This window comes from Microtus oregoni, unplaced genomic scaffold, assembly GCF_018167655.1.
Source record: "Microtus oregoni isolate MIOR12 unplaced genomic scaffold, Mior012 000015F_ref0000493, whole genome shotgun sequence".
Classification (NCBI taxonomy): Eukaryota; Metazoa; Chordata; class Mammalia; order Rodentia; family Cricetidae; genus Microtus; species Microtus oregoni.
In genome coordinates, this window is record NW_024543074.1 from 30,774,370 (window position 1) to 30,790,557 (window position 16,188).

The 16,188-nt window shown below is 44.5% G+C and overlaps 1 protein-coding gene across 1 annotated transcript in view; it reads left to right on the plus strand.

The window, feature by feature from the left end:
• Glp2r (glucagon like peptide 2 receptor) overlaps nt 1-16,188 on the plus strand; it is a 57,235-nt gene that overhangs the window by 17,922 nt on the left and 23,125 nt on the right. The window contains exons 5-9 of the mRNA XM_041665838.1: nt 1,672-1,778; nt 2,523-2,676; nt 4,800-4,959; nt 6,064-6,124; nt 6,958-7,027. Of these exons, the coding sequence (XP_041521772.1) occupies nt 1,672-1,778; nt 2,523-2,676; nt 4,800-4,959; nt 6,064-6,124; nt 6,958-7,027 (552 nt within the window). The remainder of the gene's footprint in view (nt 1-1,671; nt 1,779-2,522; nt 2,677-4,799; nt 4,960-6,063; nt 6,125-6,957; nt 7,028-16,188) is intronic.

The following is a 16,188-nucleotide window of genomic DNA, read 5'->3' on the forward strand; positions in this document are numbered from 1 at the left end:
ATCAAATCATAAAATATGATTTCGTGGCAGACTACAATAATTTAAAAATGTTTACCATGAATTTCAAAGCCGCTGCTGAAGATCGAAAGAAGGCATACTAAATCACAGAAAGAGAAAGAGTAGAGGCAAGTCAATTCAAAATAACACAGAAACAGAAGAAAAGAGGGTAAAGAAAATATGAGACAAAGAAAAAGACCAATGGAGTTAAACCCAGCTAGATAAATAACAGCATTAAATATAAATGATCTAAACACCCCTAGCAGGTAGATTTCAGTTTGTGTTAAGAAAATGCAAAAGTCTGCAATATACCATCTCTAAGATAATAACTTCAAATACAAATCTTTAAAAATTTAAAAGATTTAAAAAATACATTGTTGTCTTAGTTACTTTGTTATTGCTGTCCTAAAACACTATAACCAAGGCAGCTTACCAAAGAGAACATTTAGTTTGGGGCTCAAGATTTCAGAGGGTTAGAGTTTGTGACGGTGGGGCAAAGACCTAGCAGCAGGAACAGCTGAGAGCTCATGTCCTCATTTGCAAACCTTGGGAGAAAGAGAAAGAGGCTGGGGATGGCCCGGGTCATCTGAAACCTTAAAGCGCACCCCAGAGACATCCCTCTTGCAACAAGGCCACATTCCCTAATCCTTCTCAAATAGTTCCACCAACTGGCCCAAGTACTCAAACACAGGAGTCTATGAGGACCATTCTCATTCAAGCCATGACAGCTGAAAACAAATACTAATTAGATGGAAGGGGGATTGCTATAGTAATATCAGACAAAGTAGATTTCAGAGCAGTGAATGTCACCAGGATATAGAGTAACATTCCAACCGGTGTGGTGACACACATCCAACTCTTGGGAGATAAAAGCAAGTGGGTCTCTGTGAGTTCAAGGCTAACCTGGTCTACAAAGTGAGACCCTGCCTTTAAATAAACAAATAAATATCATAGTAGTAAAGAGGTAAATTCACCAGGAGAATAGATACGCTAACAACAACAACAACAACAATAATAATATCAACAACCTGTTAACAGGTTCTCAAAGCTCATGAAGCAAAACCTGATTCAATTTCAAAGAAAAGGAGAGGAAAAAAAGACTACAAATTCTGTAAAAATTCCCAGAATGTTGACTCAATCTATGAGACAACTGTCACACAGATATCTCCAGACCTGTCAAAGACAACACATTCTTTATGAACACAGACAAAATTTGACCAAATCCAACCAAAAAATATTCTGAAAGAAAGAAGTGTCATGACCAAGTTCAATTAAACCGTTGATTTAACATCTAAAAACTAACAAAATTTATCATATTAACAAACTACAAAAGGTCCTCACCCTAATCGACCATGACATCCTTTGTCTAGGGTTTAGTTCCTTCCGATACAGTGAGTCCTGGTGATGAGTGCTGGGCTGTGAGTCCAGCCATGGCCTGAGACTCAGGGAGGCTCTTACCCACGGGGGCTTTGTGGCTCTGAAGTGTGCCAAGGCAGTTGGGGCTGCCTATTTGGGTATTGACAGAGTTGAGAAGGAAAGGCCTAACAGCAGGCTTGCGGCTCAGACTGTGTCTCAGTCGTACCTGGTCCCTGGGTGACTCCGGGCATGGAGCTGAGGTGAAGGTGGGGTTACAGACGGCATCCCGGTGGTCATGTCTGCTCTTCCCGTGTCCAGGTGGAGCACTATGCCTTGCTGTCCACCTTGCAGCTGATGTACACCGTGGGCTACTCCCTCTCTCTCATCTCGCTCTTGCTGGCCCTTACACTCTTCCTGTGTCTTCGGTGAGTAGAACCACAACATGTGGCCAGATATGTGTCCTGTGATTTGCTCAGGGGTCAGCACTGGGAGACAGTAGAAGACTCTGTTGGGTGAGGTCATGGGTCTTCAGAGCTGAAAGCCTGAGATTCCTGAATGCATCCATTTCTTTTTTAGATGAGAGGACAGAATGTTCCAGTGAGGGATATTAAGTCCCTACCGGTGGGAAAGGCAGTTGGATACACAGACAGAACTTGAAGTGGGACTCTGGACTCTAAATTTCTGATCATACCCGTTGCCATTACAACCCAGACAAACCACAGTCCCCCAAGGACCATTATTTGCACACAAGACCCTCTTTCCTCCCCAGAAAAGTCATGGTAGTCTTAGGGTTTGAATGAGGCCTCTGGACTCCTGCCAGCTGCCAGCCATTCTAACTCCCCTCCTCATCTGATTCAAGATCAATTCTAGTTCGAGAAGGTTACTGTTAGCTGTCCTCCTTTACAAGTGAGTCAACTAAAATACGGAAAAATATGGAAATATGGAAAGGCCATGTCCGCATGGCCTGGCATGCCAAACATGTTATCTAGGGAGCAACTTAGTGGTCCCATTTCACAGATGGGAAGGGTAAGGCACAGAGAAGTAGGAGCACCTAGACCAGCAGTCTGTATATGCACCTCTGTCTCTAGTGACAGACGCCCAAGCGACAGGTCAGGTGTGCCCTTTCAGGCACTCTTTCTGGAGGGGACATCTGGTGTTCTTTTGTGCAGAAAACTGCACTGCACACGCAATTACATCCACATGAACTTGTTTGCTTCGTTCATCCTGAGAGCGCTGGCTGTCCTGGTGAAAGACATCGTCTTCTACAACTCTTACTCCAAGAGGCCTAACAGTGAGAGCGGATGGATGTCATATCTGTCAGAGGTAATCCCCTCCCACCTGATGGGGCAGAGCTGGTGGGTGGGTGAGGTGGCGTGGATTGGTGAAGGAGACAGAGATAAGAGGAGCTTAAAGCCTTTCTGATAGAGAGGCACTGTCTGACTTAAAAAAGAACCTCCCAAGACTGGGCCCGGTAAGTGGATCCAGAGGCTGATGGGCTCACTGTAGGTGACCCCTGAACCGGAAACCAAAGCCTAGATCAATCTTTTGTCGAGACGGTCTTTCACTGTGCAATCCAGGCTGATCCTCCTGCCTCGTGTGTGCTAGAATTATAGGTGGGTGCCGCTGTGCCCCTGCATTAGTGGGCTTTAAGTTACAGGGCATGGGGAGAAGGCATTTGCTCTGCAAGCGTGACAACTGGAAGAAGCTGGCTAGCGAGGCTTAGCCAAATCGCCAAGCTCTAGGTCCAAGTGAGAGCCCCTGCTTCACTGTATACAGTGCAGCACAATCAATGAAAACAGCTGGTGTCAGCCTCTCGCCTCCACTTTCACGCACGCGCGCGCACACACACACATACACACACACACACGTGTGACCCCTTACACATGCAGGAATCCACTCATGGGAAATGCATACACACATATACACATACACACGTTATAGAGTTATAGATTGATCACAAGTCTTATTACGTTTATTTATTTATGTGTGCAGTAGTGCATGCGGGGTCAGAGCAGAGGTGAGTCGGGAGTTGATTCTCTCTCCCACCATGTGGGGTCCAGGTGGAACTCAGGTGCCAGGATTAGTGGCAAGCACCTTTACCTGCTGAGCCAGCTCACTGGGCCCTTAATCATGAATCTCACATCCAAAATTTCTATTTTTTTTCTCGCGTCTGTGTATATTTCATGTAACCTTTCAAGTTTCTTGGCATAATACTGCCCATGAACTTCTCTGTAGCTTTTTTTCATGTCTGTGGGGTCCGTAAGAGTGTTTTCATTTTCAGTATTGATTATTTATATCTTTGCTATTTTACTTATACACCTTGATACTTGTTGCTAGGAGTTTCTCAGTTTTATTGGACTTTCCCAAGAACAAGCTCTTGGCATTATTGAGCCCTTTCGGTTTATATTCTCGTGTGCATCCATTTTGACTTTCATTACTTCCGTGCGTGCAATTTCTTTGGGTTGCATCTGCCGTTAATTTTTGCTAGCTTTTCACACAAGAACTTATGGTAACCGATCTTCAACTCATCTCTTTTTAATAATTCCACTTAAGGGTAGAAGTTTCATTCCAGGCTTGTTATTAGTTGCAGAGTACAAAGTTTGGCACACTGTGTTTTTTAACATTAAGGTCAAGAAACACTTCTCATTCGTTGTTGCACCTAAGGACTCCATGGGATGATGTCAAGGCATGCGAGTATTTATTTAGCTATTGTAGTTCCTAGCCTAGCAGAACTGAGGTTAGAGAACAGACCCTCCCATGCTTTCGTTTAGGCTGTTGTTGATGGTAAACTCTCTCTGTGATTTTGTATTCTCCCTCCATCCCTCTCTCCCCTCCTTTCTTCCTTCTTTTTATTTCATTTAATTTTTTATGCATGTGTGTATACGCCATGTGCACGAAAAAGCCCAAAGAAGCCAGAAAAGGGCATTAGATCCACTGGGACTGGAGTTACACACAGTTGTGAGCTGCTAGTCCAGGTCCTCTGGAAGAGCAACGAGTGCTCTTAGCCATTGAGCCATCTCTCCTGCCCTTTGCTTCTTTATTTTTCTTTAAAAGTCTATATGTGGTGTTTTCTTTGCAGAAGTGAAGTCCTAGTTTCCCTAGAAACCATATCAACAAGACACTCACACCTGTAATCCCAGCCTTTAAGAAATAGAAGGCAGGAGGATCAAAAGTTTAAGGTTAATCTTGACTACACAATGAGTTCAAGCCTGACCTGGGATGCATTAAGACCCAGTCTCAAAACAAAAACAAAAACAATGCCTAGAATGTCAAGGAAGAGGTTGATCTTTAAAAGCTCCATGAAGCCTTCCTGCCAGCCTCTCTGGGCTTGTTAGCAAGGGCTCAGAAAAGAGGGTAGGACAGGCCCGAGCATGTGTGTACTTGGGGAGACCATGCTCATCCAGGTGTTGACAATCCCAGGACTCACCCCGGTTCTGCCCCTGCAGGTGTCTGCCTCCTGCCGGTCTGTCCAGGTCCTCCTGCACTACTTTGTGGGTGCCAACCACTTGTGGCTGCTGGTGGAAGGGCTTTACCTCCACGCTCTGCTGGAGCCCACAGTGCTTCCTGAAAGGCGGCTGTGGCCCAGATACCTGGTGGTGGGCTGGGGTGAGTGACATGACTCCCGTTCTCTCCCAGGGACCCATCAGAACATGGGAGACTGACAGAGCCTTTGGTTGGAATCCCAACTAGAGGATACAACTGGAGCAGATAATTTCTCAATGATAAGGGTCTCCGAAGAAAATGTGTTTGTGTGCGTGTACACGCATGTGCATATGCACATATATGCATGTACAAGCACAGGCCTGTATGCCCAATGCACACATGCAAAAGTGGAAAGATCTTTGGCACAACTAGCTGAAATTCTTCTTACCCTCTTTATAATTATGTTAGACTGTTCATAATGCCATAACAAAATATCTGTGTGGTTGAGCAGCAGACACTGGCTTCTCCTGTTTCTGGAGGTTGGGAATCCAGTGTGCTTGCTTTCTGGTAAGGGCCCTCTTCCTGGTGTGCACAAAACTGCCCTCATGCCCATCACATGATGGAGAGAGAGAGAGAGAGAGAGAGAGAGAGAGAATATGTTACTTCCAGTCTCTTTTCATAAGGACATCAATACCGTTGTGAGAACCCGAACTCATAACACCTTCTATACCTAGTTACCCCACATTCCCCATTATCAAATACCCCATAGTGGTGATAGGTCTTCAATCCAGGAATTTTGGGATGACACATCCATCGGTCTGTGACATTAAATCTTTTTAAAAACAAAAGTTATTATTATTAATTTTTATTTAATTGTTCCCCTTCCTTCATCCCTTCTCACCTTATTATTATTAATCTTAAAAGTATGAGCAGGGTATTCTGATCTGGAACTTGGTTTTCATAGCCTTTGGTCAATAGATGCTACAGAATTCAGAGGAAGTAAATGAACCCATGATATTCCTTATGAAAAATTTGACTGAAGTCCATGGATTTACTCCAAACCACTTAGTGACAAGTGGCAAGCCCTTTCTCCCCAGGGCACAGCTTCTCTGACAGTAGAGCCATGTTTGGGCTTGGGCTACCCTCAGCCTCACCAGTTCTTACAATAGGATTCTGTATTTGGTTTTTAACACTTTGGACCTGTTGTGCTGGGCCCCCTGAGGCTGGTAGGGAGCAGGAGGTATTAGACAAGCAACTCTGAACTACCTTCTCTGTTTTTTTATACAGCCTTCCCCATGCTGTTTGTTATTCCCTGGGGTTTCACCCGCGCACACCTGGAGAACACGGGGTAGGTAATCCACCTGGTGCCAGTCTTCCATGGACCAGCAACTCCCAGCTATGCCCAAATATAGGACATGACATCACTTTTCCAAAGAGACTATCCAATTTCTCCTATGCTGTCCTTCTAGAAAGTAACAGAAGCATAGAGAAGTAGTCAAAGGTCTTGTAGTAGCCTATTAGTCATACATATAAGTTATCAAAGATACTGTCTGGACCAGCTGTGGTGCTTGGTGTGTAAAGACAGAGGAACAGAGTAGTTTCTATAGCTTTGTTTATATGAGAGAAAGCAGCAATTTGGATGTACATTGATGGAAGAATCACGGTGCATAACAAGGCACAGCTACATTGTGAAATACAAATCGAAGACTAAAACACACAAGAAACACAAGCTAGAGTCTCCTAACTTACAGGAACCGAATCTCAGCAAGTCTTCTAAGCCTGTTCCTAAATTCTATATACTGTGTGATCGATTTTTCCCTCCAAATAACCATCATCCAGCCTTCATATTTACATATGGACATATACATATATTTCTAAGTGTGTAAGTGATATGTGAAAAAGGAAAACAAACCACGGGGTAAAGTAACAAGGGTCCGTAGCCATGAGCTTTCGTTTGCATGCACATGGGGAAAGCATGGGAGGGTCTTTGCAGTACACTCCTGATGCGGAATAGCAATTTCATGGTAGGAAGTCAGGAGTTCTCTTTTGCCCTCATCCCTCCTCTTAGGAGACTAACTGGTAGACAGGTCATTTTGAAGGCAAGCAAGCATCCTTCTTCCATAGGGCATGACTTGGGCCTTTATCCTCGCCTCATGTCTCTTCTTCTTATCTTGTCCACAGGTGCTGGACATCAAATGCAAACAAGAAAATCTGGTGGATTATCCGAGGACCCATGCTGCTTTGTGTGACAGTAAGGACCACACCATCCATCCCTTTCTTTTCTGGGCTCCGCAGCTTCAGGGAGCATCCCTCTACATCCCTTTACCCTCACCTCCTTTCTAACATCTCAGATCTCTGGTCCATGAAAGGGGGACTATGAAGTGTGAGCAGTTCCTGCTGGGTGAGAAATTAAAGATTTCTAGTTCACGACCTAAATTCAGGGTGATGTTGTAAGTCTCCATCTCTCTAAATTCGGGGTAACACTGTAAGCCTCCATCTCTCTGGATCTTTAAATGGGGGACCTGAAGGCAGCTCTTTAATCCTGCACTGAGATGACCGACTTATAGGAACTTATCGAATTCAAATGTACTTCTTAAACTTTCCCACTTGTGACCTCTTCTTTCCAAATTGATTTTTTTGGGAATCCCCCCAAAACATCTATGGACTGTGAATTTAAAAGAAATCTGTCTTAAAAGAATTCTTTGGTATGCACATGATTTGACAAGTTGACCAAAGCAAGTTGGCACATTAATGAGATCAATCTGCTTATTTATTTTTACATAAAGAATTCAATCTTGGCTCAACATTTGATGCTGCTTTTTTATATTTTTCAGAGTAGTAAGACATCATTTTTTTTAAATAATTGTTACTGTTGAGAACATCACTTCATATAAATATGTAGTTCAAAATGGCAGAAGCATGTTTAGGGACATTTTAGAAATGGTTAAAAATTATTCCAATACCAAACTGAAATTTCACATATCAAGTTTAAAATCAAAATTGAAATTACCAGCTCAAACAGAAGTTTTCAGAAAGGTTTATCTTTTAAAGACTTTTAATTAGTGTGTGTGTGTGTGTGTGTGTGTGTGTGTGTGTGTGTGTGTGTGTGTGTAAGTGCCCTTGGAGCTAGAAGAGGGGATCAGATCTCCGGGATCTGGAGTTCCAGGCATTGAGCCACCTGATGGGGGTGTTGGGGTTTGTACCTGGGTCCTCTAAAAAAGGGCAACCGCTCTTAACTGCTGAGCCACTTCTCTATCCCCTCAAACAATACTTAAAAAAAAACTCAGACATTCTAATTAATCAATCCAAAAATAAATTAACAGAATACACAATGTTATAGAGGATGGTAGGGAAAAGTGAAGTCTTTCGCTATTCTGTGATTAAATCATTATGTTTAAGAGAAGATAACTTAGTACGTAGAGTGAAAAAACTTCAATTTGTAAAATTCAAGTCGTGAACCTAAGCTGAAGTGTCTCAGGCAGCGTTCATTGGCCTGTGCAGTGGAAAGGTGCACGCGATGGCTTCAGAACCAAAGTTGCATTAGTTTCAGGATGCAACATGGGCAAATGCTACCAGAAACACATTGGACGCATGCATTTAACTTTGGACTAAGTTTTGATTGCTTCATGTTTTGGAATATTTTACTAGCGCCAATGCTTTGTGATCTTCTACATTCAGTTATGTGACCCCCATATAAACTTGTGACCCACAGTTTAGAAATTGGGGTTTAGACAATGATGTGTGGAGACGAACTTTGTTAAAGAAGCTGGAGGGGAGGTGCAGGGGTCTAACAAGTGACATGTTCCTCTGAGGGGTGGGTAGAAGGTCTCCCTGCCCTGTCTGAGTGAACCTTAGATATCTAGCTCTGTGTCCCATGTCATTGACAAGGGGTTGCTGTGTGGTCTGGTCTTTGATGTAGGTAGCAAAGGATCTTGAAAGGGAAAAAAAATAAAGTTTTGTAGAAAATTGTTGGTGTTTATCAACAACTCAAGAAGTTCCTTGCTTGACCCGCACTGTGACCTAGAGGGAAAATGTGTATAGAAATTGTAGGAACACTGAGGATATGGGACCCCCAATTGCTAGTGGTGTGCCAACTGTTGGTTATCTCTTCTCTGTCATTGGACACCTGACTGAGAGAGGATGTTCAAGTGGATGCTGACCACACATGTCTGAGCCCTCACCTCTCCAGTCATCCAGTTTCCCACTATCCTGCCCTCTGGTCACGCTACACCATGGGGATCCCGGCACCCACCTTCTTGCCCAGGTACCAGCACCACTGCCTGGGAACATTTACTGAGGACCTCCAACCAATGCCAACTCTTAAGTGCTTTGAGTATATGAACTCAGTTAACATTATCCATGAGCCTACAATGTTGAAACGCTATTATATTTATGTTTTGGTAAGGACACTGAGAAGCTCAGACGTTATTTACCTCAGTAACTTCGCAGACCAAGTTAAGTTAGATGACCAAGTAACAATTCCACTTACTGCTTCTCAAAACATATTTCATCTGAGCCTCTGCCCATGATACTTAAGACTCTTTCAGACATTAGTCTGTAGTCTCAGACACACTGGGTCTCAGTTGCTTTCCCCAACATCTTATTCCCTGGGGGATCTAGGGTCCATCTTTCAGGTCTTGGGTCAGGCACCATTTTCTCTATGCCACTGTACCAGGACACTCACCTTGCAACCTTCTGGCTTCCATACTTCCTGGCTTCTGTTCCAGCTCTAATACATTTCAAGTATTCGCTCAAGTCCGCTCGTTGCCACTGTAAACCACATTTTGTTATTCGTCCCAGCAACCAGCTTTCATATATGGTGGCCCCTTCGTAAATGCATTTAGTAGATAATTGGAATCCACCCTCCACACCCTGGGAAGTGCTTGCTAACCAGGTAGAATAAACCAGAAGTTACCAGTCCCCCCTTAGATGGAGTCCAGACTCGGTCCAACTGGACCACTGCCATCTTCTAGAAGTTTGATTCAAACATAATTACTCTCGGAATCCCCTGGATGTCTTTATTATTTCTTGTGACTCGAGTCTCACGATAGACACTTAGGTTTCTTTGGTCCCACAAGGGCCTGGGGAGTCTAATTTGCAGCAGGGGTTGAAGAGCGTTTTGCCACACCATTGCTCTTCCATGAGTAGTCCTTGAACCCATAGCATTAGCAGTCAACTCCAATGTGCTTAGTATCAATTCAGATTCTTGTCACTTCTCTCCCCCCCTCCAAGCTATGGAATCAGAATCGCTATCCTGATAGGATCCCCGGGGTTTAGATATATATTAAAATAGATGAAACTGTCAACAAATGTGGTTCTAAAAATGGGCTGCATGTTAGAAACACCATGGTGGCTCAGACCAGTCACAGTAGAAATCACGGGAGAAAGGACTAGACAGCTGATGTTCAAGTGACTCTTTTGTTGTTGTTCTGGTTTTCGAGACAGGGTCTCGTAGCTCTGGCTGTCACAGAACTCATTCTGTAGACCAGGCTGGCCTCTAACTCTTGAGAACTGAGTGCTGGGATTAAAGGCATGTGCCACCACCTTCCAACTTCAAGTGACTCTTATGCAAAGCCAGGGCTGGGCCTTGGTGCTTCTGCCTTCTACAGTGAGTTGACCAGTCTGCTAGCTTCTGTCAGTCTTTCCTGATTCCTGGAAAAGAGCATGGTTTGTTTGTTTGTTTGTTTTGTTTTGTTTTTGTTTTTGTCTTCTCAGCTTGGATAAAATGATCTTCACTTGCTGTTGTTTCTACAACTCCGGTTATGATTGGCTTCATATTGACCTTAGGTCGTGGGCTCCTCATCTTTCTGTCCATTCTTACCTTCCTCTTTCTCTCTCTATCCAGTAAGTGACTCCATCACCAGCTCAAGTCACAGTTTTCGGAGCCTTCACAGATCCTGTCTTCTTTCTTCCTGGAATATCCACTCAGACTTCAAGTTGGCATTATTCCTTGAAGTTCCTTCCAACACATCTTGGTACCATATTTACTGCATTCACTCAACCCTCATGTGGAGTCCTTTGCTAATGCCTCTTAATTGAGTCTCTTCTTTTATCCCTGGCAATCAAGCCTCCATATTATAACCAGAGTGATCACTTTGGAGAAAAATCCAATTACATCTTTCTTCTTCCCATAACTCTTCAGTGAATCAACCTAGCACTCAAGGTTAGCCCCAGACTCTATTATGATAAGTGTTGCTAGTCCCTGAGTGTTTGACCACAACACCCTGTGTTTCATCTATAGGGAGAAACCCAAGGCTCTCCTTCCACACTGGGATGTTTTCTTCCTTTACATGACCATATTTCTCCTTGGAAGTTAATACTTCACTGATCTTTCTGTTCCATCCATCAGATATGCCTGAAAAGGAGCATTTCTAGAGAGGTCTCAGGGAAGATGCAGTTGAACCACTACTGCCTGTGTCCGCAGCTATTTGGCCAAGAGGTTGACCTTGAATAGAACCTGGAGGGATGTTTCTTTGCTAAAGGGAAGACCATAGTTTTCATGGTTGGCCATATGACCACATATTGCCGTTCTCCACTAATCTGAATAGCCATAACCCCACTCTAAAAGAGGATTCATAGCAACATGGAAAGAGCCTTGGGTCCCTGAATGACTGCATGGAACATAGATCCTCACAAACCACTAGGTTGTGACATAAGCAAAAGGAAAACATTGTGCTAAGGAAAAAAAATCCCTTGACTTCCACGTATATTCTATTTAAGCTGCAATTCTGAAACAGTGATTCTCAACTTTCCTAATGCTGCAACCCCTTAATATAGTTCCTCACATTGTGGTGATCCCACACACACCATAAAATTATTTTTATTACTACTTCATAACTATAATTTTGATACTGCTACACATCATAATGTAAACATCTGATATACAAATGGTCTTAGGCAACCCCTGTAAAGGGGTTGGTTCAACTGCCAAAGGAGTCATGACCCCCAGGTTGAGAACAACTGTTCTAAGACAATAAAAAGAAACATATCTATCAAAATGGAGCTGACAGTCCTTGTTATTTAAGATTCCAGGGCCCTTAACAATTTTCCCTCATGCTTGTCATGCTTGTTCTGGAGCTCAGATTTCTGGAGCAAGGTGCAGACCTGAGGAGGAGTCTACTGGGGGTGATGGAAAGAATACTGGGACCAAAGGAAACCTCCGATCCTTGGCTCCAGATCCCAGGCATCACTGCATCCCTAACTTTGTCTGTATTTGCTGATCAACATCTGGCTTGATGAATGATGTCTTTCTGGACACGCAGGCACCTCAGCTGACTTCATCTGCTGCTCTTAGAGTTGGGATTTTCTTGTTTCAGAAATGCCCGTACTGTGACAGGCTGGGAAACCCAGATGCTCTTTGAGACTTTCACTAGAAAAAGAAACGGGAGAATTCCCAACTTTTTCTTTATAAATCTTCTCTTAAAACAGTGCTGCTCAAATTAGCCTCAAGCCCTTGACTGTTCTCTGGGAGTTGAGTCATCCTGGTTCGGGGTGTGTTCTTACATCTTAGTCACCAGCACCTGCTAGCAAATTTTTAAAGCGAAGACAGCCTCGTGAACTAATTGCTTTGAGAAAGGTCATTTGATCATTATCCTGCTCCCCGCCGCTAACAGCCTGACCAGATTAAAAACCCAGTTGAGTGAGTTGAGTAAGTTGTCCAGCCAATCAGGTGAAAGAACTATGTGCTGACTTTACAACCCCATGAAGTCCAAGCAGCATTTCCTCTCATTGGCTCCTCCAACAGAGCTGAGGAAATGGGCAGAGTTACTCTCAGTTTTCCCTTGTCCATCTTTATGCCCTCTGTCTCACCAGGCTCTAGGGATCCTATAGCTACAGGTCCCCGAGATAGCATTTCACTCCTACACTGTCGCCTGCTGCAGAGCTGACATGAGACTCTCCCTGCCTGCCCTGCCCCACCACTGTCACTAAAACCCTCTCCCAGGCCTGCAAAGTGGAGTGGCATTACTGCTTTTGCAAGTCCTTTGTCTACTCCTGTTCTAAGCCTCCACTTCTTGTCACAGGCAAGCCGCACGGTGCATTGCAGTCTGGTTTTGGGGTCTCCTCTCTGTGACATAGCACTATTAGGGAGCTCCTTGTTGCTAAATTCTTTCTTACTCCTGTTTACCTTTGCTGCATCCCAGCTTCTGCTTTTCGTGGTGAAAATTTGTGTATTGGTTCCTTTTGATCACTGTGATAAGATACAAAAGGGTCCATCATGGCAGGAACACGGCAACAGGCAGGAAGTGCATGGCAGCAGGAAAATGAAACTGTCTGACCATGCTTTCAGCCATAGCTGGACAGCAGAAAGAAACAACAGGAAGACGGGTGAGACTGTAAACCCTCAGAGCCCTAGTGATGTACTTCCTGTAGCAAGGCTCCATATCCTAAGAGTCCCATAACCTTCCCAAACAGTGCCATCAACTGGGGACCAAGTGTGTGTGTGTGTGGAGGGGGGCATTTCTCATTCAACCCACGATCCTAGGCCTTTGCCGAAGGCTTCAATGCTGTGGAAAACGAATGTATTTGGAGGAAAGGAAGGAGGCCTTCATCTGTCTTCTCTAGGCCATTCCTTACTTTCTACAGGGCGTGAACAGGACCCCTGGGGAAGGGATGCTTTGGCCTAAAGGAGAAGCCTTAGAAGTGTAATCATTTTTAAGCAAGCCAAAAGAGCCGGGACTTGGCAGATGGAAGAGATTCCTGGTGTGTGAAGCAGGTCCCAGAACACTTGTCATGTTAGAAATCACCACTGCTGACTGCAGGCCCACATCTGTGCCAAACACACGTTTACCAAGAAGGTAGCATCTGCAAAGGCAACTGTAGCGTCTAAGCCCTGGAAGAGAGTTTTATATATTTGAGGTTCCCAGTGCTCCCTCTCTGGTCACAGATTCCCAGGGGAGTGTTCCCTGGCCGGTCACAGATTCCCAGGGGAGTTGGCTTCATTCTTGACAACATTTCACTTTATCACCTTCTCTAATGGCACACAAATGAAGAATACACCATCCAAATGTGGCTGCGGACTCTAGACCTCTGGAAACCTGGAGGAGCCCAGGCTCCTTGGTAACTGGGGATGGCTATCTACTAGGGCTGGGGGGAGGCGCTTCCTCCCTGTGGCCATTGGTTGATGCCCATTTTCTCTTGTCTGGTCTCTGGGAGACACAGAGAAGAGCAGATCCCCAGGCCTCTCATTTCCTAGGAGACGGTCCGACTGCTGAGAGATTTGTCTTCCTCGGTAAGCTTACTTTGTCAGCAACACACCAGTGTTGTACAAGTTACTAGGGCAAGCGCACAGTGTTTTCCTGTTGTGATGAGAAGCAGATAGCCCATTAAAAGTAATAAATTACTTGGTTATGTTTCATTTGAATTTTCAATTTTTTCTGGTATTAAATACCTTTTGGCTGGGAACAGCATTCGTTCCTGTTGGTTTATGTTTTAGAAACTCTAGTTTTTTTTTTTGTTTTTTTTTTTTTTGTTGTTTAGCACGGAGCGTTGAGTTCAGTGGAGCACATGCAAGGTATCTATATTGCATTCTTCAGCAAGTGTTCAGTCTGTAGGGTTTTCCTTATGCATAGGAACATCTGTATTGTGCTAGATCAATGTTTGTGGAGATTCTAGTCCGTGGCTTGTCGCTTGATTGCCCCTTCCTGTCAGCTCTTTTCTGGTTGCATGGGAGTCTTATTGAACCTTTGTTATCGTAGAAAACATCTGCCAGCAAAGGCAGCACTCTAGTGGCTTCACGCTCTGCTGAGGTCTGGGCGTGAACGGCCATATGCCTTAAGGCATCTCTTCTGTTTGAAGCTTTCAGACACACCCTCCTGCCGGCATCACCAAAGCTCCTCCTCCACACGTGCTCCTTTTCTAGGTGAAGAACACTACCACACAGTAGAGGGCTACCGTGAGCTGTCAGGTCTTCTTTGGTCTCACATCCAACCAGTAACAGAGGTCATTTGAAGCACATTTAGTAGTTGTAAATGCTCCCTTCCTTGTCATCACTGAAATTCCAGGCCTGAGCTCACCTGTCATCCTCTTCCCCAGGAACTGCACACTATCTCCCAGCTACCCTCCCTCCGCCAGACTTGCCCTTACCCAATCACCTCCCCCTCGCTGCTGCTAAACATGGTCTTCCTGAAAAGCAGAAGTTCTGATCTGATCAGGTCATATACCTGCTTTAAATGTACCCCTGGTTCTCCACCACCTTCATAAGGAAACCCAGGGCCTTCGGGATGACCATGAAAGAGCCTCATTGGTCAGCCCTGCCCCTCCAGTCTCCTCACAAACTCTGCTCTCAGTATCCACATTCACACTTAGCCTACACTCAACCACTTGATTTTCTACAGTCCAGTAGACTCATGATCTCTCCCAAGTCAAATTATCAGTCAGAGATGAGGCCGTATGAAGGCTTGGTAGGGCCTGGAGGGGGATTGTCTTCCAAGGCTTACACATGTGACTGTGAAACACTGCGGGCTATTGGGAGGGAGACTTGGTTCTCCCTTGCTGGACTCTTCTCACAGTGTGGTGGTTGGCTTCCCCCAGATTGAGTGATCCAGACAGAGGGGAGGGAGAGGAATAAAGGGAGAGAAGAGAGAGAGAGAGGGAGAGAGAGAACATGAGAACTTCCTTCTGAAGTTTCTACTCAGAAATCATGTGATATAACTTCTAACATGTTCTTTTCATTAGCTGCAAGTAATTAAATCTAATGCACACAGTGTTGAGAGTCGGGGAAGACTGGGGCCTCCTTTTTAAAAGAGTTATAAGGAATTTCAGACAGATTTTATGGTTTCTGTCAAAACTGGCAGTGAAGGTCTAGATTTGCTCAGTCTGTGATAGTTATGGGAGATATCCTAGAGAGTGGAAGACATAATAAGCTCTCTAGTGAGCCCCACTGTGGATGCCGAGTTAGACACAAAGAGGACAGTTGTTCCTATAAACGGTATGGCTCTGAGGGGAAAGGCTTCCTCTATGCAAGTGTTTCAGCTCTGAAGGGAAAGGTATCTTGGCAGTTGAGTGCCAAGGAATACCACAAAGTCACACCACACAACAAACCGACACAAGAGATTTATTGGAAAAAACACAAGATGGTGGCTGCCTCTGCTTGAAAGAGAAGCAGCAGGGAACTGAGCAGGGGACAGGCTTATATAGGGTTTCTTAGGGGAGGAGTTTCCAGGGTGGGGATTGGTGAGATTTCAAGTCCTGAGCTAGAACAGCTCAGGGATTGGTGGGTTTTGGTAGGTTTTCAAACCCAGAAGTGGGCTCTTACTATTTACCCTACACTTCTCTACTGGGAAGAGTGAGTGCACTGTTCTGTTTAAGGGAAGATTGCTTTGTTAACTTTGGTCACAGTCATCTGCCCATTGCTTAGCTATGCAAGGTTCAGTGTTGCACTCATCCCCTCTGGGCAGTGCTTTGCTATGTGAA